The sequence below is a fragment of the Hibiscus syriacus genome, unplaced genomic scaffold, assembly GCF_006381635.1.
Source record: "Hibiscus syriacus cultivar Baekdansim isolate YM2019G1 unplaced genomic scaffold, ASM638163v2 tig00110402_pilon, whole genome shotgun sequence".
Taxonomy (NCBI): domain Eukaryota; kingdom Viridiplantae; phylum Streptophyta; class Magnoliopsida; order Malvales; family Malvaceae; genus Hibiscus; species Hibiscus syriacus.
This window is the reverse complement of record NW_024062722.1, coordinates 964,423-991,052: the sequence shown is the minus strand read 5'-3', so window position 1 is coordinate 991,052 and position 26,630 is coordinate 964,423. Positions and strand designations below refer to the sequence as shown.

The 26,630-nt window shown below is 35.4% G+C and overlaps 4 protein-coding genes across 4 annotated transcripts; 2 read left to right on the top strand and 2 right to left on the bottom strand.

The window, feature by feature from the left end:
• Positions 1-178: 178 nt before the first annotated feature.
• Positions 179-6,103, top strand: LOC120123710 (kinesin-like protein KIN-8B). Its single transcript, XM_039142534.1, has 4 exons — positions 179-318; positions 4,823-4,853; positions 5,400-5,729; positions 5,868-6,103. The coding sequence occupies exons 1-4, from the start codon at positions 179-181 to the stop codon at positions 6,078-6,080; spliced, it is 714 nt and encodes a 237-aa protein (XP_038998465.1). The 3' UTR covers positions 6,081-6,103.
• Positions 6,104-7,094: 991 nt separating this feature from the next.
• Positions 7,095-8,425, bottom strand: LOC120123709 (probable polygalacturonase At1g80170). Its single transcript, XM_039142533.1, has 6 exons — positions 8,261-8,425; positions 8,033-8,170; positions 7,748-7,942; positions 7,459-7,666; positions 7,296-7,379; positions 7,095-7,195 (listed from the first exon to the last, which is right to left on the bottom strand). The coding sequence occupies exons 1-6, from the start codon at positions 8,423-8,425 to the stop codon at positions 7,095-7,097; spliced, it is 891 nt and encodes a 296-aa protein (XP_038998464.1).
• A 3,468-nt stretch (positions 8,426-11,893) lies between these two features.
• LOC120123708 (probable polygalacturonase At1g80170) lies at positions 11,894-13,845 on the bottom strand. The gene is made up of 7 exons (XM_039142532.1): positions 13,681-13,845; positions 13,453-13,590; positions 13,168-13,362; positions 12,871-13,086; positions 12,312-12,425; positions 12,023-12,223; positions 11,894-11,920 (listed from the first exon to the last, which is right to left on the bottom strand). The coding sequence occupies exons 1-7, from the start codon at positions 13,843-13,845 to the stop codon at positions 11,894-11,896; spliced, it is 1,056 nt and encodes a 351-aa protein (XP_038998463.1).
• Positions 13,846-21,845: 8,000 nt separating this feature from the next.
• Positions 21,846-24,919, top strand: LOC120123590 (rhamnogalacturonate lyase B-like). The gene is made up of 14 exons (XM_039142439.1): positions 21,846-21,925; positions 22,049-22,170; positions 22,260-22,298; positions 22,386-22,508; positions 22,576-22,695; positions 22,770-22,911; positions 22,979-23,149; positions 23,239-23,397; positions 23,476-23,582; positions 23,661-23,751; positions 23,824-23,965; positions 24,029-24,185; positions 24,258-24,501; positions 24,657-24,919. Exons 2-14 carry the CDS (start codon positions 22,106-22,108, stop codon positions 24,891-24,893), a joined length of 1,797 nt encoding a protein of 598 aa, XP_038998370.1. The 5' UTR covers positions 21,846-21,925; positions 22,049-22,105; the 3' UTR covers positions 24,894-24,919.
• Positions 24,920-26,630: the final 1,711 nt, after the last annotated feature.

The window sequence follows — 26,630 nt, the reverse complement described above, 5'->3', positions numbered from 1 at the left end:
GACATTGAATTTCTTTTTACTTTTTGTACCTATTTATTACCATGAACATCAAGTAATGATATCTATCTATAACTTCTCATTGCTACTTTATGCAGAATTCAATGCAGCACGACACCTGTAGATGGTGAAACAGCTTATTCCATACTCTCACAATTCTCTTTATGTTGTTATACAGAGGATGGCTAATACTGAGCTTCAGTTTAAAATGGCAATGAGAGATCAGATCATTCACAACCAAAGAGAGGCGCAAAGGAATCTTTGGAACTTGATCATGGGGTTGGGACTTGACGAGAAGCAGATATTGGAGCTTGCTGCCAAGTAGGGAATAACGATTGAAGATGAGACAATGGCACGTTATCCGGGGCTTTCAAACAGGGGGCAACCACCCAATTTGGCTTTGGGAGGATATGTTCCTTTCAGTTATGGTCTTTCCATCAACCAATGACATTCAAGATCATATTGCATTTGTTGAAAGCGTAGAAGGGCTCTCGGTAATTTATAACACTCAAACTTTTATTGATACGAAAGAAAATATTTTACAACGACACTCTCAATATTACAATACTAGCTTCTGCTAGTTCACAAACACTTATAGCTTTGCTAAGCTTTCTTACAAATTCTCTCTATTTTTTCTCACTCGTTACTCTCTTTTCCTCACTTTTTTTCTCTAATGTTATATGCTTGCTTTGCTCACATATATATATATATATGAAATAAACCGACATATTGAGAACTAGATTCTTCTCAATTTCTCTATTATTGCCACCTTATTGTTTGTCTTGTTTTGCTTCAAATTAAAAAATCTTGCCGACATATACTAGTGTGTTGAAACTTCTACATAATTCCAAAATGAGTTTGTCTTCTAATACTCCCCCTCAAACTCGATTTTCTATTCCAAGCTTTTCTTTGAGTCGGGTGAATATATCTGCTCTCAATGGTTTTGTGAAAATGCCTGCTATTTGATCTTCAGTGCTGCAGTAAATTAACTCCATATTTTTGTTCTTCACCTACTCTCGTATAAAGTGATATTTTGTATCAATATGCTTGCTTCGACTATGAGAGACTAGATTCTTGGCAAGAGAGATTGTAGACTTGTTGTCGACATAGATTGTAATTGGTTCTTCTTGTGCCACATTTAGCTCGTTCAAAATATTCTTTAACCACATTGCTTGGCAAGTGCACGCTGCTGTGACTATGTATTCTGCTTCATATGTTGAAAGAGCTACCGTTTGTTGCTTCTTTGATGACCATGAAAATGCTGTAGAGCCGATATGAAAGAGATATCCAGTTGTGCTTTTTCGATCATCTAAGTCTCCCCCATAATCACTATCAGAATAACCAACCAGCTTTGAATTTTTTGAATGCGTGTAGAATAAACCATGACCTGTTGTACCTTTGACATATCTGAGGATTCTTTTTGTTGCAATCCAATGATCTTGTTTCGGATTCTCCATGAATCTGCTTACCAATCCCACAGCGTATGTTATGTCTGGTCGTGTGATAATCAGATACCTTAGACTTCCAATGATGCTTTTAAACAACGTCGGATTCACTTTCTCTCTTGTTGAATTCACACTTAATTTGACTCCTGGTTCTGCTGGAGTGGTTACCGACTTGCAATCTTCCGTTCTAAATTTTCTTAAAATTTCTTCTGCATACTTCTTTTGTGATATAAATATTCCTTTTTGCATTTGTTTCACTTCAACTCCAAGAAAGTATGACATTTCTCCAATATCTGTCATTTCAAATTCTTTAGTCATAGCTTTCTTAAAATCATTGAACATACCTGGATTATTTCCTGTGAAAATCATGTCGTCCACATATAAGCACACGATCATGATATCACCGTCTTCATTTTTCTTTGTGCATAAGGCATGCTCGTATGGACTCTTCATGAACTCGTTTCTCTGGAAATATTCATCAATCCTCGTGTTCCATGCTCTCGAGGCTTGCTTCAGACCATATAGAGCTTTCTTTAATCGATAAACTTTATATTCATGTCCCTTTTTAATGTATCCAGGTGGTTGCTCAATATAAACTTCTTCTTCTAGGTAGCCATTTAGAAATGCTGACTTCACATCCATTTGATAAATTTTCCATCCTTTTTGTGCTGCAACTACTGTGAGAAGTCTGATGGTCTCGATCCTTACTATTGGAGCAAATACTTCATCATAATCTATTCCTTGTCTTTGCTTATAGCCTTTGACAACTAGCCTCGCTTTGTGCTTCTCGACCTTTCCTTCTTTATTGGTCTTTGTCTTGTAAACCCATTTTACTCCAATTTGGTTTTAGCCTTCTGGTTGTCTTGTTAGCTCCAATGTATCATTTCTTTCTATTGAAGCAATTTCTTCATCCATTGCATTTCTCCATTTGTCATCTTCAACCGCTTCTTCGTATGTTATTGGATCACTGTTCACAAGTAAGCAGAAAAGTGAAACATTATTTAGTTCATAATCGTTGTACCTTTATGGCATTCTTCTCTCTCTTGTGGATCTTCGAAGTTCTGTGGGAGGTGCTTCAGGATCTTCTATTATGTTGTTGGCATCGCTGCTGCTGCTTGAGGACGATGATACATTTTTTTGAGGACATTGATCATCAGCTTGTTCATCTTGATTGATAAGATCATCATCTTTAAAAAATAGTCCTTCAACTTTCTTTTCCTCTTTGCTCTATCTCCAATAGTCTGCTTCATCGAACTCGACATCTCTTGAAATTATTATCTTCTTTGTAAGAGGATTATATAATCTGTAAGCTTTTCTCCTTTCATCATAGCCAATGAAAATACATTTTTCTCTTCTGTCATCAAGCTTCTTTCTGGTCTGTTCAGGAACGTGGGAATATGCGATGCATCCAAAAATCTTGAGGTGTACAACTCCTGGTTTCTGTTCATTCCATGCTTCGTTTGGCGTCATATACTTCATGTTTTTTGTTGGACATCTGTTCAATAGGTAAACTGCACATCGAACTGCTTCAGCCCAGAAATTTCTCGGTAGTTGCTTACCTTTTATCATGCTTCTTGCCATGTCCAGATTATGCGGTTCTTTCTTTCTGCAACCCTATTTTTTTGTGGCGTGTATCTGGCTGTCAACTGATGGATGATGCCATGCTCTTTGCAGAATTCTTCAAATAACTTTGATATATATTCTCCTCCTCTATCTGATCTGAGTATCTTCAAATATTGACCACTTTATTTTTCCGCTATTGCTTTGAATTCTTTCAATTTTTCCAGCGCTTCTGACTTTTCTTTCAAAATGTAAATCCAACATTTCCTACTAAAATCATCAATAAAAGTTAGGTAGTACTTGTTACCGCCAAGCGATGGTATGTCAAAAGGACCGGCTATATCTGTGTGTACTATCTCCAACGGTCTTCGGGCACACTAGGATCTACCAACTTCAAAGCTTTGTTTATGTTGCTTTCCTTTGATGCAAGCCTCACATAATTGATTTGGAGGGTTGATCTCTGGTAGTCCTTTCACCATGCTCATTTTTTATAACAGCTTCAAACCAGAAAATCCAAGATGTCCATATCTTAGATGCCACAGCCATGAATCATCTTTGATTGCGATCTTCAGGCACTTGACTTCTCTCGACTCGATATCAATTGTAAAGAGACGATTTCGAGTCATATCAGCTTGGGCTTTCAATTCTCCTTCTTTATTTTTGATGGCAAGCGAGCGGTTTTTCATCTGCACTTCATATCCTTTTTCTAGGAGTTGACCAAGACTGATGATATTGCTTTTCAAAGCAGGTACATAATAAACATCTGAAATGTATTTCTTTTCTCCATTTCTCTGAGTAATCATGACTTCGCCTTTTCCTTTTATTTCTGCGTGCGAGTCATCTCTGAACGTTACTCGCCCATGAACTATTTCATCTAATTTCACAAACAGTTCCCTTTGACCACACATATGGTTGCTGGCACAATTATCAAGATACTAAATATTTTTCTTGAATTCCTCATTTCCTTTATAAGTGAGGAATACATGAGATTTTTCAATTTTTCCTTCTTCAGCTGCTGCTACGTTATTTCTTTCTTCTTGTTTAAGAGCAGATCTACACTCATAACTATAATGACCATACTTATTGCAATTATAACATTATACCTAGGATTTATTTTCTTGTTGATATCTGCCCCTACCTCTGCCTCGGAATCCTCGTCCACGATCTGATGTTGGATTGTTTCCACTTATTTGATTGGTGCCATATCGACCACCACATCCACGAGTTCCTCGTCCTCCTCTGTATCTTCCATGATAACCACCACGATTTCCCCGACCTCGTGTGTAGCTGCTGCTAGCTTCTCCTTCGTTGACATTCATCTTGCTTTGTAGAGCTTGCTCCAAATTTTCTAAATCTTCACTTTATTTTATTTTCTGCTCATGGGCTTGAAGTGAACCCACAATCTCATCAATCGAAATTTGGGATAAATCTTTCGATTCTTCGATTGCCACCACCACGTAATCGAATTTTCTTGTCAATGACCGCAAAATTTTTTCCATCACTCTAACATCGTCGAGTGATTCACCATTTCATTTCATTTCATTTACGACTTCTTTCACACGGCTAATATAATCATCGATGTTTTCTGTATTTTTCATTTTTAACATCTCAAACTCAACTCGGATAGTTTGTAAGCGTGCCTTTTTTGCTTTTTCGGCACCTTGTAGAGATTTTTGCGAAATCTCTCATGCTTGTTTTGCGGTCTTCGCATCAGAAATTTTTTCAAAGGCAGATTCGTCTACTCCTTGAAAAATAAAGAACAATGCTCTTTTATCTTTTCTCCGGGATTCCTTCAATACTTTTTTTTCTTCATTGGCCAGGGCTGCTTCTGTTGCTGCATTTTCAGGCTCGGTTTAACCATCCTCGATGATATCCCAACAATCTTGGGAGCCTAGTAACGCCTTCATTTGAATGCTCTAATTGCCGTAATTCATCTTTGTCAATCTCGGGATTTGTGGTTGAATCATGTTGGCCATCTTCTCTACAACGTTGAACTCGAACCAAACTCTGAGACCACTTGTTGGAAGCGTAGATGGGCTCTCGGTAATTTATAACACTCAAACTTTTATTGATACAAAAGAAAATATTTTACAACGACACTCTCAATATTACAATACTAACTTCTGTTAGTTCACAAACACTTATAGCTTTGCTAAGCTTTCTTACAAATTCCCTCTATTTTTTCTCATCACTTTTTTTCTCTTATGTTATATGCTTGCTTTGCTAATATATATATATCAAATAAACCGACATATTGAGAACTAGATTCTTCTCAATTTCTCTATTATTGCCACCTTATTGTTTGTCTTGTTTTGCTTCAAATTAAAAAATCTTACCGACATATACTAGTGTGTTGAAACTTCTACATAATTCCAAAATGAGTTTGCCTTCTAACAGCATTTACCAGAACTCCAGAAGTATCAACATGTTGCTTCAAAGTCAATTTCCCGAGACCGCTGGGATCTGTCTTCTACGTTTTGCAGGGAGGAGCACTGTAGCTCCTACTACTTGCTAGCTCATGATAACTCTCCGCCATGCATCAGATCTAGGAATAGTAGTAATTACTGGGTTGGCGGTGGTCATCCTGTTCCTTGGTTTGGCACTCCTGATAAGCTTCCTCGAGATTTGCAGAAATCGTACCCAGAGATGATAACTCCTGCATCATCACGCTATGAAAGCCATCTATCAGCTCCAGCACACGGTGCAGATTTTGGACAGGGACAAAATGTAGGCTTCAGTCATTGCTGCTCTTCTATTTTGCAAGCATTACGCTCTCTTCAATTATATTTTGTTGTACTTCTCGGTATAAAATTTTATACTAATAGATCGATCTTTTATCCGTATAGCTTATTGTCTTTAACACAGGATACCAAGAGGCGAAACCTATACAGCAAGGGTCCTCATGGTGCAACCAGTAGCAGCAGCCCAGATATGTTCGAAGCAGAGATAGTCAATCTTGGTAGGACAGCCAATGGTTTTCCGGGATATATCCGATCCGAACAAGGCTTGAGTACACGCAGCTCAACACATACGGTCCAAAACTCGAACCATCCAAGTGTTCCTTGCATTCCTTCATAAACTTAAGCCCATCCCTCCATTCCTGTAAAGCTTTCTTTGTCTTTCTTTCCATTTTTTGTTTTCTTTTTCCCCATTGTTGATGTATATGTAAATGAATTAGGATGAATTGATAGCTGAATTCTTTGTGGAGAGAAGACCAAGCTGCGGAATGTAGTTAGTTCTGTATCATAGTAAAACACACATACTTTCAAATTGTTTAGTCAAATCCATGTTTATGTTAATATTCTATGGAATTTGGGTTGTTTTACCTACTTGTTTAAGTCCCCTACTTTTCCTTTTAGACTTCTACTTTTTCGATTTTAATATTTTAACCCCAATTTTTAACGACTTTAAATTTTGACTTAATGAAAGTGTTTACACTACATATTATTTGTTCACTTCACGCGTGTAAAATATTCTTATTTGACACGTGTTGCGTTTATAAACTTAAAAAAAATTCATAATAAAAAATAAGAGTTGCAATATAAACAAAGAAAAAAAGTCTAGAAACTATCATCATATCGTAAACAAGAAACATTTGGATAAACCCTTCCATTTCTAAGGCCATGAGCATTGTGGCAATACGACAGCGTGTTGTCGTTTTGGTCTTCATTCTTGAGATTAATGTTCTTCATGGTGATGTTTTTGCATGGAGTGGACTCACTGCATGAAAGTTGCACTGCTATTTCTTTGTGTGATGTTCCATGGATTTCTTCATAGCTTACATTGCTGATCTCCACACCCGATGTCTGCAAAAACATGTATACAAATTAAAATTAACATTGTTTCAACATATATGGATGAATATAATAATTTCTTTCAAATCAAATCACTTACTTGGTTCTTGCACTGTTTATGAGGACAATAAAATTGATCGATAACAATAGGTCGAGCAGAAGCATAAGAAGTTATGCGTTCAAACTTAACGTTTCGTGCATATCCGTGGCCTCCCTAGACACACAATAATGTCGATTGTTAGCCAAAAAATCGTTAGTTTCAAAACACATATGCTTTTAAAGTAATTATACGTACCTATCACGTCTTTATTCGGACTCCATTAGTTGTTCCATAAAAAGAAACATTTATTACGTGAACAAATTCAACATTCATGTCCGATAATTCCAAGGCTGCCAATGCTTCATATAACGGAAAAAATAAAATTAGTATGGATGTTTAATCTCATAAAATAAGAGGAAATATCATTTTAAAAGAATAAATAACAAGTAAAACGTGTACCTGACTCCATGACCTGGACCACATTCGATGTTTCTAATATTAATGTGTTTTTAGTATCAGGTCCAATCGATATACAATCATCACCTGATTAAATTAAGAATCGGTCAATATCGAAGCAAATACATGTACAAATGAAACAAAACAAACAAGAAAACTAACAAACCGGTTTGAATAATTGTCTTGTCTATGGTAACGTTGGTGGAACGTTGGATATGAATGCCATCAGTGTTGGGACTGTTTCCTGGAGCTTTGATTGTAAGATCAGTGGCGTGAATGGAAATCGAGTTCTCAAATGCAATGTGCATTTTTGGACTGTCTTCAAAGGTTAAGCCTTTAATCTCTACGTTCTTGGAGTTTGCTATCATAAAACCCTAAAATCAAAACCCACAGAGTCGGTTAGAGCTAGGGTTAGTGTTAAAGATTTTTGTGTCACATGATATTCAAACACTTACGGTTGGTTTCCGAAAGTGACAGCCCTTGTTCTTGTCTTTGCAAGAAAGCTTCCACCATTTAGATCCATGTCCATTGATTGTACCAGACCCTTGAATGAAGAGACCATCAAAATTTTTGAATCCAATCCAATGGTGACAGTTTCTTTTGCGTTCCCATGCAGAGGGTTCGCTTGGGGCTATAATGTTCCCATCAATCTGCACCACAATTCAAAAGGAAAGTCCTTGCGTTAACAAAACAAAAGTAATCAAAATATCCATAGCTAGGAGAAAGATAGTATTAATTGCCTGGAATGTAAAGTTGTTTGAGTTGCATTCGCCATCCAAAGTTAAGGGTTGAAGCAGAAAGGTCTTCCCTTGAGGCACAACAACCATTGGTGACGAAGCTGAGGAACCGCAAGCAGCATTCCAAGCATCCTTAAAGCCCTGAAAACTGTACATCAAATTAGAATGGTACTAACAATACGACACCAAATCCTTGACGTCAAAACCAAATTATCAGGCAGAGAAGAAAACCTTGGAATCATCTTCGACTCCATCTCCAACAGCTCCGAAGCTAATCACATTAAATGTATTGCCATCCGTTTTCTTCTTCTTCTTCTCCAACATACGAGAAGATTCGCTCAGTGTAGCGCATTGAATCAAAACAACTATCGCCAGGATTTTCTTCACACTTGCCATAGCCTTGAATTTTCTTTTTAGTTTCAGACGTGAATATACAATATACTTGCGCAGAGAGATAGAATCAGACCTTTTCCTACTATAACTATATCTTCTTTTTTAAAAAAAAAATTAATAATTAAAAGTGAAGTCAGTAGGTGTGGCCGATGAAGCCCGTAGTGCTTCATGAATTGTGTGTTTGCGTATCGATTATTTCAAATAAAAATCAGCATTTCACTTCGTGATTTTGGAAGAGTTTGCATGAAATTGTAGTTTACTACAACCTATCATGTACTGCTGATAATTTGCCTATTGAATTTTCTCCAAATCCTTCATGTTGCCGCAGCACTCAATTACGACCAACTTCAACTATCCTCTTCAATTTTCCCCCTCTGGGGAATCATCAAGCCTCATTTCGATGAAGATTTGAGAAAGGGGAGAACACAATCTTTCTAACGCAGAGCAGAAGCATGAGGGCATTCAACGCAGTTATGTATGACTATATTCGATTAGAAGGGCCGACAGCTTAATTAATTTTATCAGTAATGTATACATACAACATAGGAATTTAGATCATTTCTTTTTGTTTATGATCATAGCTAGATAACATATTTGAAGAAAATATTGTTTTTTTTTTCCGTTTAGATTCATTTATATATAGTAACGAGCGTTTCTCCAAAATTTTAAAAGCCTAATCTCATCTCATACGACTGAGTAAAGAGCAACCCTCCCCTGATGTAGGCCAAATTGCATTTCCATTTTCCCTCTGAACGATCTGCTGTGGATCAGGGATTTAAATAGTAATTTGTTATCGGAATAATGTTTGTTATATAGCGGTAAAGATGTCTGAAATCATTATTGTGCAATTGTGATACATAGAATGACCACAATAGCACTCACTAGTGTCGTTATCACATCTGTTATTGCTACAATCACAATAAACATAATGCGACCGGAAATACGATCGCAACTGCAAAAGATCGGGAATAGGGATGGACATAAGCGGGGTGCGTGGGGTTTGTCGTCCCCCCAAATTTAAATGTAATTTTTGTCTCTTGAAATCTTATAAGTTCAAGTTCGTCCCCCTTAAAATTTTATAAGTTAAACTTCGTCTCCTAACTTAAAGTCCTTAGTACGTCCCTGGTCGGTAACCTACAAATATTTTTGGTAGGGAACCCTAGTTAGTGCTTCACTTTGCTTACTTTCCTTTCCGTATGGCTGTCCCTTGTTCCCATATATAATGGGGTAAGGGGGAGGTAAGATAGTAGGCTGCCCCCAATACTATGTTGAGAGCAACTTCCGTAGGAGACCTCCAAATTATGAAATGCCCTCCATGGGACTCGATCCCACAACCTCAAGATTAAGAACCTTGTGCTCTACCAACACTAGTTAGTGCTTACTTTCCTTTCCGTATGTGGAGTGCAAAAGTTGTATGTGTTGTATGGGGTGCCATACATGCATATATACTTGGTTTAGTGGATAAACATTGAATTACTTTTAAAGATAAGTAAAACTCGACTTAATCGAAAAATCAATTTTTTTTAATTTCGAGTTATTTGAGCTATTCATGTTATTCGAGTCAACTCGAATTATCAATTCATGTTTCGAGTTCGAATCGAGTTGAAATTTAGAAATTTCGAGTTATTTGAAAAACCAAAATTTTGAGTAAGTGTTTTGATAGTTTTGTGATTTAGTCCCTGAATTTATTATTCTTTCAATTTCTCCTTCATTTTAAGTCTATTTTTTTTACCAAATTTAAATCACATGCTCTTAAACAATCGTAGAATACATATGTACTTTCAATTTATCTTTTTGATAATAATTTTTTATTTTTCAATTTAGTCCCTCAATTTTTTATAATTTCCTTTTTTCTTCAATACATCATTTATTTTAAGTCTATTTTTTTTACCAAATTTGAACCACATGTTTATATACCGCAGTAGAATACCTATGTAACTTAAATTCTTATTTTATTTTTTTTGCTAAAAATGTGCTCTCTTTTTTTAGTCCCTTAACTTTGTATTTTACTCAATTTAGTCTTTTGACTAAAATTGTTTGCAAATTCTTTATTCTCATCAATTCATTGATTCCTTTATACTCTCATCAATATTTTACCCTCAAAATAATTTCTTTAAAATATAATATTATGAATATATTTCATAATTTTAGATTGTATTTGATATATTAAATAACATTATAATTTGAAAATAATATTAAATATATTTATATATCTTATATGGTTAGAGAAAGTCAAAAAATTGGAACAAATCTTTGTCATAATATTATAAATAATTATAATAAAATTAGCATAGAAACTCGAATAACTCGACTCGACTAGAAAAAAATTTCAAGTTAAATTCGAGTTGTAAAATACGACTCGTCAACTTCAATAACTCGAAATTTTTAACTTGACTAGACTCGACTCGATCGAATGCTCACCCCTAATTACTTTCATAAAGATCTCAAGTTTATTCATCCATAGTCATATTTTTGACATAATTTTAAAGTGGTGATATAGTTCAACGCTCGTACACTCATAAATATACGGTGCTCGAACTCAGGGCCTCAATGAATGACAATAATTCTTTAATTAGTTAGGTGATATAATTTAACTTAAATATTAATTTTGCAGAAATCGTACCCAGAGATGATAACTCCTGTATCATCACGCTATGAAAGCCATCTATCAGCTCCAGCACACGGTGCAGATTTTGGACAGGGACAAAATGTAGGCTTCAGTCATTGCTGCTCTTCTATTTTGCAAGCATTACGCTCTCTTCAATTATATTTTGTTGTACTTCTCGGTATAAAATTTTATACTTACAGACCGATCTTTTATCCGTATAGCTTATTGTCTTTAACACAGGATACCAAGAGGCGAAACCTATACAGCAAGGGTCCTCATGGTGCAACCAGTAGCAGCAGCCCAGATATGTTCGAAGCAGTGATAGTCAATCTTGGTAGGACAGCCAATGGTTTTCCGGGATTTATCCGATCCGAACAAGGCTTGAGTACACGCAGCTCAACACATACGGTCCAAAACTCGAACCATCCAAGTGTTCCTTGCATTCCTTCATAAACTTAAGCCCATCCCTCCACTCCTGTAAAGCTTTCTTTGTCTTTCTTTCCATTTTTTTGTTTTCTTTTCTCCCCATTGTTGATGTATGTAAATGAATTAGGATGAATTGATAGCTGAATTCTTTGTGGAGAGAAGAGGGTTTATAAACCCAAGCTGCGGAATGTAGTTAGTTCTGTATCATAGTAAAACACACATACTTTCAAATTGTTTAGTCAAATCCATGTTTATGTTAATATTCTATGGAATTTGGGTTGTTTTACCTACTTGTTTAAGTCCCCTACTTTTCCTTTTAGACTTCTACTTTTTCGATTTTAATATTTTAACCCCAATTTTTAACGACTTTAATTTTTGACTTAATGAAAGTGTTTACACTACATATTATTTGTTCACTTCACGCGTGTAAAATATTCTTATTTGACACGTGTTGCGTTTATAAACTTAAAAAAAAATCATAATAAAAAATAAGAGTTACAATATAAACAAAGAAAAAAAGTCCAGAAACTATCATCATATCGTAAACAAGAAACATTTGGATAAACCCTTCCATTTCTAAGGCCATGAGCATTGTGGCAATACGACAGCGTGTTGTCGTTTTGGTCTTCATTCTTGAGATTAATGTTCTTCGTGGTGATGTTTTTGCATGGAGTGGACTCACTGCATGAAAGTTGCACTGCTATTTCTTTGTGTGATGTTCCATGGATTTCTTCATAGCTTACATTGCTGATCTCCACACCCGATGTCTGCAAAAACATGTATACAAATTAAAATTAACATTGTTTCAACATATATGGATGAATATAATAATTTCTTTCAAATCAAATCACTTACTTGGTTCTTGCACTGTTTATGAGGAAAATAAAATTGATCGATAACAATAGGTCGAGCAGAAGCATAAGAAGTTATGCGTTCAAACTTAACGTTTCGTGCATATCCGTGGCCTCCCTAGACACACAATAATGTCGATTGTTAGCCAAAAAATTGTTAGTTTCAAAACACATATGCTTTTAAAGTAATTATACGTATATGTCACGTCTTTATTCGGACTCCATTAGTTGTTCCATAAAAAGAAACATTTATTATGTGAACAAATTCAACATTCTCGGTATGTCCGATAATTCCAAGGCTGCCAATGCTTCATATAACGGAAAAAATAAAATTAGTATGGAGGTTTAATCTCATAAAAGAAGAGGAAATATCATTTTAAAAGAATAAATAACAAGTAAAACGTGTACTTGACTCCATGACCTGGACCACATTCGATGTTTCTAATATTAATGTGTTTTTAGTACCAGGTCGAATCGATATACAATCATCACCTGATTAAATTAAGAATCGGTCAATATCGATGCAAACACATGTACAAATGAAACAAAACAAACAAGAAAACTAGCAAACCGGTTTGAATAATTGTCTTGTCCATGGTAACGTTGGTGGAACGTTGGATATGAATGCCATCAGTGTTGGGACTGTTTCCTGGAGCTTTGATTGTAAGATCAGTGGCGTGAATGCAAATCGAGTTCTCAAATGCAATGTGCATTTTTGGACTGTCTTCAAAGGTTAAGCCTTTAATCTCTACGTTCTTGGAGTTTGCTATCATAAAACCCTAAAATCAAAACCCACAGAGTCGGTTAGAGCTAGGGTTAGTGTTAAAGATTTTTGTGTCACATGATATTCAAACACGTACGGTTGGTTTCCGAAAGTGACAGCCCTTGTTCTTGTCTTTGCAAGAAAGCTTCCACCATTTAGATCCATGTCCATTGATTGTACCAGACCCTTGAATGAAGAGACCATCAAAATTTTTGAATCCAATCCAATGGTGACAGTTTCTTTTGCGTTCCCATGCAGAGGGTTCGCTTGGGGCTATAATGTTCCCATCAATCTGCACCACAATTCAAAAGGAAAGTCCTTGCGTTAACAAAACAAAAGTAATCAAAATATCCATAGCTAGGAGAAAGATAGTATTAATTGCCTGGAATGTAGAGTTGTTTGAGTTGCATTCGCCATCCAAAGTTAAGGGTTGAAGCAGAAAGGTCTTCCCTTGAGGCACAACAACCATTGGTGACGAAGCTGAGGAACCGCAAGCAGCATTCCAAGCATCCTTAAAGCCCTGAAAACTGTACATCAAATTAGAATGGTACTAACAATACGACACCAAATCCTTGACGTCAAAACCAAATTATCAGGCAGAGAAGAAAACCTTGGAATCATCTTCGACTCCATCTCCAACAGCTCCGAAGCTAATCACATTAAATGTATTGCCATCCGTTTTCTTCTTCTTCTTCTCCAACATACGAGAAGATTCGCTCAGTGTAGCGCATTGAATCAAAACAACTATCGCCAGGATTTTCTTCAAACTTGCCATAGCCTTGAATTTTCTTTTTAGTTTCAGACATGAATATACAATATACTTGCGCAGAGAGATAGAATCAGACCTTTTCCTACTATAACTATATCTTTTTTTTTTAAAAAATTAATAATTAAAAGTGAAGTCAGTAGGTGTGGCCGATGAAGCCCGTAGTGCTTCATGAATTGTGTGTTTGCGTATCGATTATTTCAAATAAAAATCAGCATTTCACTTGGTGATTTTGGAAGAGTTTGCATGAAATTTTAGTTTACTACAACCTATCATGTACTGCTGATAATTTGCCTAATGAATTTCCTCCAAATCCTTCATGTTGCCGCAGCACTCAATTACGACCAACTTCAACTATCCTCTTCAATTTTCCCCCTCTGGGGAATCATCAAGCCTCATTTCGATGAAGATTATTATTCGATGAAGATTTGAGAAAGGGGAGAACACAATCTTTCTAACGCAGAGCAGAAGCATGAGGGCATTCAACGCAGTTATGTATGACTATATTCGATTAGAAGGGCCGACAGCTTAATTAATTTTATCAGTAATGTATACATACAACATAGGAATTTAGATCATTTCTTTTTGTTTATGATCATTGCTAGATAACATATTTTGAAGAAAATATTGTTTTTTTTTTCTCCGTTTAGATTCATTTATATATAGTAACGAGCGTTTCTCCAAAATTTTAAAAGCCTAATCTCATCTCATACGACTGAGTAAAGAGCAACCCTCCCCTGATGTAGGCCAAATTGCATTTCCATTTTCCCTCTGAACGATCTGCTGTGGATCAGGGATTTAAATAGTAATTTGTTATCGGAATAATGTTTGTTATATAGCGGTAAAGATGTCTGAAATCATTATTGTGCAATTGTGATACATAGAATGACCACAATAGCACTCACTATTGTCGTTATCACATCCGTTATTGCTACAATCACAATAAACGTAATGCGACCGGAAATACGATCGCAACTGCAATTCTTGATGCAAATCTTTTAGGTCAGGAACAAGGATGGACATAAGCGGGGTGCGTGGGGTTTGTCGCCCCCCTTGAAATTTTATAAGTTAAACTTCGTCCCCTAACTTAAAATCCTTAGTACGTCCCTGGTCGGTAACCTGCAAATATTTTTGGTAGGGAACCCTAGTTAGTGCTTCACTTTGCTTACTTTCCTTTCCGTATGTGGAGTGCAAAAGTTGTATGTGTTGTATGGGGTGCCATACATGCATATATACTTGGTTTAGTGGATAAACATTGAATTACTTTTAAAGATAAGTAAAACTCGACTTAATCGAAAAATCATTTTTTTTTAATTTCGAGTTATTTGAGCTATTCATGTTATTCGAGTCAACTCGAATTATCAATTCATGTTTCGAGTTCGAATCGAGTTGAAATTTAGAAATTTCGAGTTATTTGAAAAACCAAAATTTTGAGTAAGTGTTTTGATAGTTTTGCGATTTAGTCCCTGAATTTATTATTCTTTCAATTTCTCCTTCATTTTAAGTCCATTTTTTTTACCAAATTTAAATCACATGCTCTTAAACAATTGTAGAATACATATGTACTTTCAATTTATCTTTTTGATAATAATTTTTTTATTTTTCAATTTAATCCCTCAATTTTTCATAATTTCCTTATTTCTTCAATACATTATTTATTTTAAGTCATTTTTTTTACCAAATTTGAACCACATGTTTATATACCGCAGTAGAATACCTATGTAACTTAAATTCTTATTTTCGTTTTTTGCTAAAAATGTGCTCTCTTTTTTAGTCCCTTAACTTTGTACTTTACTCAATTTGGTCTTTTGACTAAAATTGTTTGCAAATTCTTTATTCTCATCAATTCATTGATTCCTTTATACTCTCATCAATATTTTACCCTCAAAATAATTTCTTTAAAATATAATATTATGAATATATTTCATAATTTTAGATTGTATTTGATATATTAAATAACATTATAATTTGAAAATAATATTAAATATATTTATATATCTTATATGGTTAGAGAAAGTCAAAAAATTGGAACAAATCTTTGTCATAATATTATAAATAATTATAATAAAATTAGCATAGAAACTCGAATAACTCGACTCGACTAGAAAAAAATTTCAAGTTAAATTCGAGTTGTAAAATACGACTCGTCAACTTCAATAACTCGAAATTTTTAACTTGACTAGACTCGACTCGATCGAATGCTCACCCCTAATTACTTTCATAAAGATCTCAAGTTTAATCATCCATAGTCATTTTTTTGACATAATTTTAAAGTGGTGATATAGTTCAACGCTCGTACACTCATAAATATACGGTGCTCGAACTCAGTGCCTCAATGAATGACAATAATTCTTTAATTAGTTAGGTGATATAATTTAACTTAAATATTAATTTTGATGAAAAAGAAACACGACATGAATCCGAGTTGGAGTGTAGGCTTCTAGATGGGCAGGAAAGTAAGGGCAAGCCTTCAATTGATCCAAATGAGCCTGCAACATAAGTAAATGGTGAGCTCAAATCCAAGGGTTTTTTCGGCCCACTAAGTTATGTGGGTAAAAAAAATTAATTTATTGGATCATCTCCAAAATTATTTTGGGATCTACGGTAAATGCTTTAGATTATGTCAGTTTCTTAGATCTTTTAATTTCATGTTAAATGATTAAATTGAAGCTTTAATTGTAATTTATGAGACAAATAAGATATTAACCTTTTTTTATTAATGCATCTCGTAATTAACGTGAGTTAACGATAGAATAATCATTTTATGCTTTTCATTTTAATAACTTTAGTGACTAAAATAAAAAAAATTATTCAATTTTAGTGATAAGAGAATAGTTAACCTAACATATTTTTAAAAGTTATAATATCAAAAACAAATCTCTAACATTTAAATAAATAGTCATTTTCGCTTTTATTGTTTTTAGAGCATTTTAGCCCTCAATATATCATTTTGGAGCAAAAAGATCCGTTTGTGAATTGAAATAATTAGTCAAAAACGATTAACAGTTCAAAATAAGAACTTTTTATCCTAAAATAAAACATTTGGGGTCAAAATGCTCTTAAAAAAAGAATAAATATGTGCCAAAATGATAATTTTTTTAATAATCTCTGATTATTACAAGATATATATGTTTAGAACTTTATTAATCAATTAATAACTAAGAACAAAGCTAAGTTGGGGCCATTGCCCTATTTTTTTATAATTTAAAAATATATAGGTAAATATCAAATTAGACCTAATTTTAGTTTATTTTTATTTTGTCTCCTTCATGGTTAATTATACTTTACACCCCTCATTGTTAACTGTTAATTATATTTTTGCCTTCTTGAGCTGGTATCCTGACTCCGTCTTTATTAATAACACACATTATACAGACACAACTACTCATACCCATGACATTTAGGTAGCATCATTTAATCAAATATTAAAGATATTTTTACCCTAAAATAAAATATTATAGATCAAAATACTTTTTTTGGATAAATCAATTCAGTTTTATATCCAAAAGAGCAGTAAACTGCTTTAAAACACAGAAAGTTCTTACATACAATATCAATACTTACAACACTATACAACAGAACAGAAAACATCAATGTTCAATACCCCATTGATTACAAAGAGTATTATTGACATAGTCATTTCTATTTATTTCTCTACCCTTAAGTTGAATAGCAACAGAGTCTTTAATAGCAAGGAGTAAGGCATTAACATTTCTTGAGCGTCATTGATAAATTCTCTTGTTTCTCTCCTCCCAAATAATGTAAGTAAAAGTAGTCCAAGCTAGCTTCATAATAGTAGTGAGCAGCGATTTTCCTTTCCATGAAGCACAAGCCCATGAAATGTGAGCATTCCATGAACAAGTTCCTCTGCAAATGCCATTAAGATGCAGAACAGAGTTCCAAACAGAATTTGCCACAGAACAATGTAGAAACAAGTGGTCCCTAGTTTCCATCTCTTCATTACAAAGCACACAAATACCGTCAATGTTTAACCCCATTCGAATCAGCCTATTTTTGGTTGGTAATCTGTCAAGGAAAGCCATCCAAGTAATAATACTATACTTAGGGACATGAAGAGGAAACTAGAATAGTTTATGCCAAGTAACCTTGTCGTCTTTGTTACGGATGTGATGCCATATGTCTTTGATTGATTGAGTTCCAGAAGCAAAAATGGGGGCAGCCTGATTCCTCATACTTAGCAGTTTACGAAAGCTCCAGCTTGTATTGATCCTAGCCTCCATAGTCCAAAAATCAGAGTTCTTGATAACATAAGTTTTGATCCAAGCGATCCATAGCGAACCACCACCCACAAGAATTTTCTTGATCAAGTGCAGTATACAAGTTTTATTCCAAGATTTTATGTCTTTTAGACCAAGACCCCCTTCAAATTTTGGGAGGCAAAGCTTATCCCATTTAACTCTTGCACCTTTAGCAGCAATATCATAACCTTTCCAGAAAAACCTTGAACATAAATGCTCAATCCGATTAAGCACATATTGTGGAAGGATTAGCTGCCTACACCAGAAATTAGTGATACTATGAAGAACAATTTTAATGAGCTCGAGTCTTCCAGCGTAACTCAAATGTCTTCTGGACCATTTATGGAGACGGTCTCTAATATTGTCAATTAGAGCTATACAGTCTTTCTCCTAAAGTTTTCTAGATACAAGTGGAACACCCAAGTATCTAACAGGTAAGCAACCATGATTAAAACCCGTAATCTGTTTGATTTCTCTTATTTTCATAGGTGAAATTCCAGCAGTGAAGAATTATCATTTATGAGCATTAAGTTTAAGGCCTGAAATTTCATAGAAGTGGTCAAGAACACTAATTACCCCCACAACAGATTCTATATTCCCTCGACAGAAAATAAGCAAGTCATCTGCAAAGGTGAGATGAGTTAACATAATCTTTTTACATTTAGGGTGGAAGCCAAAAATACCTCTAGTAGCAGCTTTGTTGAGAATACTAGAAAGGATATTTATTGATAGTATGAAAAGTAAAGGTGAGATGGGGTCCCCTTGTCTTAATCCTCTAGCACCTTTAAAGAAACCAATTAGACTACCATTAAAAGATATATAGTACCGAGCAGTAGTGAAACAAGCCTCAACCCATTTAATATAATTGGCAGGTAGTCCAATAGCAATGAGAACAGTAGAAATAAAATACCAATGTAAAGAGTCGAATGCTTTGTGGAGATCAATTTTCATTGAACATCTGGGGGATAAAGTCTTCCTTCCATAACCTTTGACAAGCTCCTGAGCTAGAAGAGTGTTATCTACTATGTTTCTCCCTTTAACAAAAGTCGTTTGGTTAAACGAAATAATTCCAGGGAGCAGAGGTGTCAATCGATTGACCAAGATTTTAGAAACAACTTTATAGACCATCGAACAACAAGAAATAGGCCGAAAATCTTTCACCTGGCTAGGATTTGGAATTTTAGGTACCAAAGTAATACAAGTGGCATTAAAAGCATAAGGTTGAGTGTAGGATTTCTAAAGAAGTGAGTAACAGCTGCCACCACGTCATCACCAATAATAGGCCAAGCTTTCTTGAAAAAATATGGAGTGTAACCATCCGGACCTGGAGCTTTATCGTTGCCTTGAGAAAAAAAATGCATCTTTAATCTCATTCGAGTAACTTCCTTAACAAGATCATTAGAGCTTTCCAAAGGCAAAGAGCTAGGAAGCAGCTCCTTTAAAGTGTTCGGGTCACAAGATTTAACCTCAAAATTAGTCCCAATCAGGTTGGTAAAGAAACGTAAGACTTCTGCAGCCATATCCTCATAAGTTTCTAATCTTCTTCCTTGGTCATCAATAAGCACACGTATAGTATCCCTCTTGGTTTTAGTAGCAACTACAGAGTGGAAGAATTTAGTACATTTATCACCATGATTAATCCACTGTACCTTCGCTTTCTGTCTTAAAAACATGTTATCGGCTTCTTGAAGAAAGTGGAGCTCGTTTTGCAATTGGGATTCTTTTTGGAAAGAATCTGCAAGATTTAAAGATTTGATCTGTTGTTCCTCGAGCTCCAGTTTCTTTTGGTTGACTCGATCAGAAATTTGCTATAATGATGCTAGTTTAGGGCTTTCAAACTGATTTTTAGGCGTTTAAGCTTGGAGAACAGCTGTTGCATAGGGTTGCCCCGGGAAAAAGAGTGCCAAGAATGGCTAACTATGCTTAGGAATTCAGAGTGATGGGCCCAAAAGTTAAAAAATTTGAAAGGCTTAGGATGGTCAGCATGAACCTCTTTAGAAAGCCAAGCAATTGCCAAACAGTGGTCAGAAATTCCAGGAGCAAGGAATTCCACATGTGACTTGGGAAAAGCAATAAACCAAATAGGATTAACTAAGATTCTATCAAGTTTTTTTGTTAGATATGATTCGTGTTGTTTGTTGCTCCAGGTGAAAGTAGGGCCAAAATAAGGGTGGTCAAGCAATTCCAAGTCAAACAAAGTATCCTGGAATTCCTTCATGTCTGGAGTAAGAAAAGGGCCCAACGGAGCAGAATTTGAACTTTCTTTCGAATTAAGAATAACATTAAAATCACCTCCCAGTATCCAAGGAAAATTGCCATACTGGTTGTTCACTTCATGTAGTTGCTGCCAAAGTTGTCTTCTCAAAACACCTTCATTTCTGCCATAAATAGCTGTGGTAATCAGAGGATTACTAAGATAATAACCTTTAATGGTTATACACTGATCATACATATGTATAATCGAGAAATCAATGCCCTTCTTCCAGAGGATCAAAATTCTGCCATTCTCAGCAAAGTTGTGATTAATACAAAAATTCCATTGCTCAAACTTAGAATTCTTTCTCAATGAATGTGGGATTTTGGAATAATACAAAAATTCCATTGCTCAAACTTAGAATTCTTTCTCAATGAATGTGGGATTTTGGAATATAAGAGGACTCAACAGTCCTCTTAAACAAAATGGTGTTCTAAAGAGATCTCGTCTTATGAATGTTGATGTTCTTTGCCTCTTAGAAACCAGAGTTAAAACTAATAACAATTCATTTATCATCGAAGTTATCAAATACTCTTCCAAAAAGTGTACCAGTCATTGTCATAAATTCAATTAACTAAACTCGCACAAGTTTTAATATACGGCGTGAAACAGCAGATATCAGAGGAAACTATACAAAATTAGAACAGTAACAGCGGCGACTACTAAAACAATAAAGAGTTGGTGCTGAGAATACTTTGTTTATATAAAGACAGCTTATAAAACTATGGCTCGTGCTCGTTTCTGAAAGGCCATTAAAGCTCCAAAACATTTCTCAAGCTCTCTTCCCCATTTCTGGGACTCTTCCCTTGAATGCTCTCAAACCATTAAACTGTTTTGCAGCTCCAGAATATTTGATGGAGAAGGTGGCGAACCGGGTCCGTTTGGGACTGATTGTATCTTTGCTCTTTGTGTGTGCATTTCGTTCTGAAATTTCGACCAGGTTCTTGCTTTCTTCTTGCTGCATGTTTTCCTACACAGATAGACATGGGAATAGAAAGAGAGTGTGTTGCATTTTGTCCTCTAGCAACCTAATTCCTTGTCTTTGGTCCGGGAAGGACCAGTTGCGGTCGCACTACTAAAAATTTATGTCGTATTTTTTAGAATATATAACATTCTATGTTCGTATTTTTAAAATAAAATTATGTATCCGTTCTTAGCTTTAATAATGGTTTTATCTCTCCATATCACGAGTTTGTTTAGGCCAATGGGTGTGGGACACACCGTGACTTCTTTTCACAGGGGAAGGTTGAATTGTGGCCCGTGACCACGAACTCTAACAAGAGTTGGTATATTATTAGCCAACCAGTCCCATTCCCCCCCATTTTCTCTGTGGCGGTGCTTTTAATTTGTACCTCCTCTTTTGTTTACACGAGCATGTGACTGCATGGCTTATTTTCTTGTCCTCTTCTGGTATCAAGATTTTCAAATAAAGCCCTTCAAAGTTGAAGAATATTTGGGGTCTTTTCCTTTTCCATGGACAAATTCAACAGTTATTGTTGTATGTTTGATCTGCAGAAAAATTCTGCAGGAAGGAGACTGTAACACTCATGTCAGGTTGAGAAGAAGTGAACAAAAAGTAAGATCACATCACATTCAATTGTTTTTGGTACCAAAAAAGAAGATCGTTTATAAATACTTTCAGTTATCGTTTACGTCGTATATTCTTTTGTTATACGTATTCAAATGGATTTTTTTTCAGGTTATTATTGATAACGGACTTGTTGAAGTCACCATCGAGGACCCATCTGGTCATGTGATGGGAATAAAATACATGGGGATGGATAATGTGATTGAATGTAGAAACCCGAGCTCTAGTAGAGGGTAATGCACCTTTTAACTAAAACTAGGGCTACGAATTTATAAATCCGTCCTCTTTTAACATAAAATTCTACGTACGTCTCCGATTATAGGTACTGGGATTTTGTTTGGGATGGTTATGCCTTTGACAAGTGAGTTCTCCTCCATCTATACATACATGATTGCTTGAATATCTATCATTCCTTCAATTAATTTGTTGTTCTCATGTTACTTCACAGAATGGAAACAAAATATGTCGAGGTTGTAGCACATACTGATGACATTGTAGAGCTTTCCTTTACCAAAAAATGGAATTTTACAACAGATTACGGCAAGACAATTCCCTTGAACATTGACAAAAGGTATGGAATCTTCCCCGTGTTTGAAGGTGCAGCTTGAGTTTAACCCTTGAGTCAAACATTCTTGCAGGTTCATAGTCCGACGAGGCGTTCCGGGGCTGTACATGTACGGTGTTTTAGAGCGCAAGGAGGATTTTCCGGATGCTCAGATGTATCAATTAAGGATTGTCTTCAAGCTCAATGCAGACAGGTAAAACAAAGATGAATGCTTGACAACTACGTAACATCCGATACTAACGTCTTTGGTGTGACATTTCGAATCAGGTTCGGGTTCATGGCGATATCGGACACCAGACGAGGGATCGTGCCTAGGGGAGATGATCGAGATAGTACTCGTAGTCAGACTCTTGCCTTCAAGGAAGCTGTTCTGTTAACCAATCCATCCAATCCGCAACTTAAGGGAGTGGTATTTGCTTCTAAATTTTACTCCTTTGTCCGAGTCATGCCAATCCATGATAAGTTGTGGGGTGCAGGTTGATGACAAGTACCAATATTCATGTGAAAACAAAGATAACAAGCTTCATGGATGGATATCCGATAACGATGCGGTGGGGTTCTGGATAATCACCCCTAGCAATGAATTCCGAACCGGTGGTCCACACAAGCAGGACCTCACTTCTCATGTTGGTCCCATAGCTCTCTCTGTAAGACCGTTCACAAAGCTGAATCAAACATATCAGCTTCCATTCAGCTTGAAATGCTTGTCTCAAGGTTGAATGTTTACATGAACTAGATGTTTGTTAGTACTCACTATACCGGGATCGACATAGATGTGACATATAAGAAAGGGGAAGCTTGGAGAAAAGTTTTTGGTCCCGTGCTGATCTATCTTAATTCCGCTTCTTCTGACGATGATTACCGCAGCACTCTCTGGAACGACGCTAAAAGACAGGTTTGTTAGCCGGTAGATGGTTCGGGTTTAACTTGTAATGTGGAAAAAACTCATTAAACACCTTTTGTGTACCATTAGTTGAGTGAAGAAATCGAAAGCTGGCCTTACAATTTCACTAGATCACATGATTTTCCTCGAGCTGAAGAACGAGGAGACGTTTGCGGTCAGTTACTAGTGCGAGACCGGTATTTGTTTATTCATCCCACGTCCATTGCATCTGTAATTCTCTTCTCTTCTCTTACTATTCTTCTCTTTATTTTCAGATGCTTGGATGATGAACCGATGCAGGCACGATCCGCCTTTGTGGGGTTGGCAGCTCCTGGAAATGTAGGATCATGGCAAACGGAAGGAAAGGTTAATATAACTTGTGTCTCACGCATAATTCAACTTTAACCAGGTTTGTTATATCATCTTTTCGGTTTCCAGGGATATCAATTTTGGACTCAAACAGACGACACCGGTCGTTTCGATATTAAGAACGTCCGAGCAGGGGAATATAACTTGTACGCATGGGTCCATGGTTTCATCGGAGACTACAAATTGGACCTCAGTATTACTATCCAACCAGGTAGGTTCAATAAATCAGATGTCCCCATTTAAACTAGCTATTGTTTACTGAATGCATATGCAGAAAATCAGATCAACTTGGGTACCCTTATCTATGATCCTCCAAGAAATGGCCCTACATTGTGGGAAATCGGGATTCCTGACCGGACAGCTGCCGAGTTCTTCATACCGGAACCCGACCCTGCATTCGTTAACCCTTTGTGCCTAGATGCAGCCGATAAGTAAGCTCTGGTTAACTAACGCATTTCAAACCATTCATCAGCTCATAGTTGGTAACTTCTTCCAATGAACAGATTCAGACAATACGGATTGTGGGATCGGTACTCAGAGCTTTATCGTCACGGTGATCTTGTCTACACTGTCGGCGTCAGCAATTATTCTCGGGATTGGTTCTTCGCTCATGTTACGAGGAACACAGGGAACAGTACGAACTGGTCAACCACATGGCAGATCAAATTCAATCTCCAACATGTTAACGAGAGAGGAAACTACACACTACAATTAGCCTTGGCAGCAGCTTCTAATGCTGAATTACAGGTATATAAGTACATACATACATACATATACATACATACATACATACATACATACATGTATATATGTATATATACATCTCACATTACATCCTCTACCATCATGTATCCCTTCTTTTTCCTGATGAATTCATTCATTTACCAATGCATTATTCATAGATTCGATTCAACAATCCAGACGCTGTTCGACCGGATTTTACGACGAACAGAATAGGTTACGATAATGCGGTAGCGAGGCATGGAATCCATGGATTGTACAGAATGTATGGTATTATTGTACCTGGTAACAGATTCAAAGAAGGGGACAACACCATCTTTCTAACTCAGGCCAGAAGCCTTAGCTCATTCAACGTTGTTATGTATGACTATATCCGATTAGAAGCACCTGCAGATTAATGGATTAGCTAGTGCATGTAAAAATATAGGACACTGGGTCTTTTATTTTATTTTTTTCTCTTGTAGTATGATCTTCAAAAGACTCTTAATTTTTGACGAAATATTGACATCGTCACGACTGATCAAAATGTTGTTTATTTCTTATCATAATGATCTTCTCTGCTTTGGACCATCGGATTGATTTGGATATGCGTTTTGTGTTCATTGATAGTTTTTTCACGTCGCTTAACTTTAATTTACGATTTGTCGGTGGCCTTCAGTAGTTTCATCCCATTTTGTGGTTCGTTTGTCGGTGCAGTCAGCTATGTTCATATCTTTATTTTGTTCGAGCTTTTGGTTAGGGTTTTTAACATTTTCCTTATTTGGTCCTTGTGTGATCTAGGTGGTTAATTTTTGTGTCAATGGTTATAAGAAAATATTCTAATTATAATTTTGTTTATTTTACGTTATACTTGTAAATATTTATTGTAATTCTAGATATTTTCTATTTTTAATAAAACTAACGATTTTCTATAAAAAAAATAAATTAATTGGTTTTTACCTTAATAAATAAGAACTATATAATTGAGTAGCAAAAAAGAGAAAGTAATCTCAAAAATTAATATTTAAAATATTTAAGATTTATTTTACCTTAAAAGATACTAATATTTATTGAAATTTAACTTAAAAGTTAAAGTTTAGTAAATTTGAGATTTTATTTACCTTAAAACTTAATATTTACTAAATTCAAGATTTAATGTAATTTAAAAGTTATTTTAATTAATTTGGGTAATTACAAGTCAATATCTATTCAAAAATAACTCTTAATTATTTGACATTGAATGTTCACACTTCTGGTTCTTGAACCCAGAACATAAAAAAATAACAATAATTCTTTTACCATCAAAGTCGTTGGGTTTGTGCTACCTAGGGATGGCAAAAAAAACCCGAATTCGACGGGGAAAACCGAAAACCGAATTAAACGGGGACGGAGAAAAATCGTTTATGCTAAACGGGGACGGGGACGGTTTAGTAATCCCCGCCCCCCGATTACCCGGCCCAATACCCGGCCGATACCTGGCCCGATAAATATTAAAAATAATTATATATATATAATATTAATAAATTTAATTTAAATTAAACTATATATATAATATTTATATATTTAATTTAAATATATATACCTGGCTCGATACACGTTTAAATAATCGTTTATGCTAAACGGGATACCCGTTTCCCCTAGGTTTTCCCCGATTACCCGATGAGGATCCCCGTTTAAATCCCCGCGATTTTTTAAGCGGAAACGATTATGTTTTTTAAACGGGAACGGGAAGGGGGGACCAATACTCGGCCCGAACCCGGACCGTTGCCATCCCTAGTGCTACCTTAAAAGTTAATCTTTAAAATACTTGAAAACTAAATTGCCTTAAAAAGTTAATATTTACTAAATTTGATATTCTACTTACCTTAAAAGTTAATGTCATAAATTTAAGAATTTGAATAATAATATTTATATAAAAATTAAGAATTAAGGAGAAATAAATTAGTTGAGATGAATTTATATTTTTCGGTAATATCAGTGACAGATCCAAAAATATTTTTGCGAGATGACTCACATATGTCAATAACACAAATTTTTTTAATATTAGACGTACGAATAAAATTTCAAGACGAATAATATCAATAAAATAAATAATTAACTAAAATAAATAAATTTTAAGATAAATACGTGTGCCTTCAAATATACATGGATCTTCT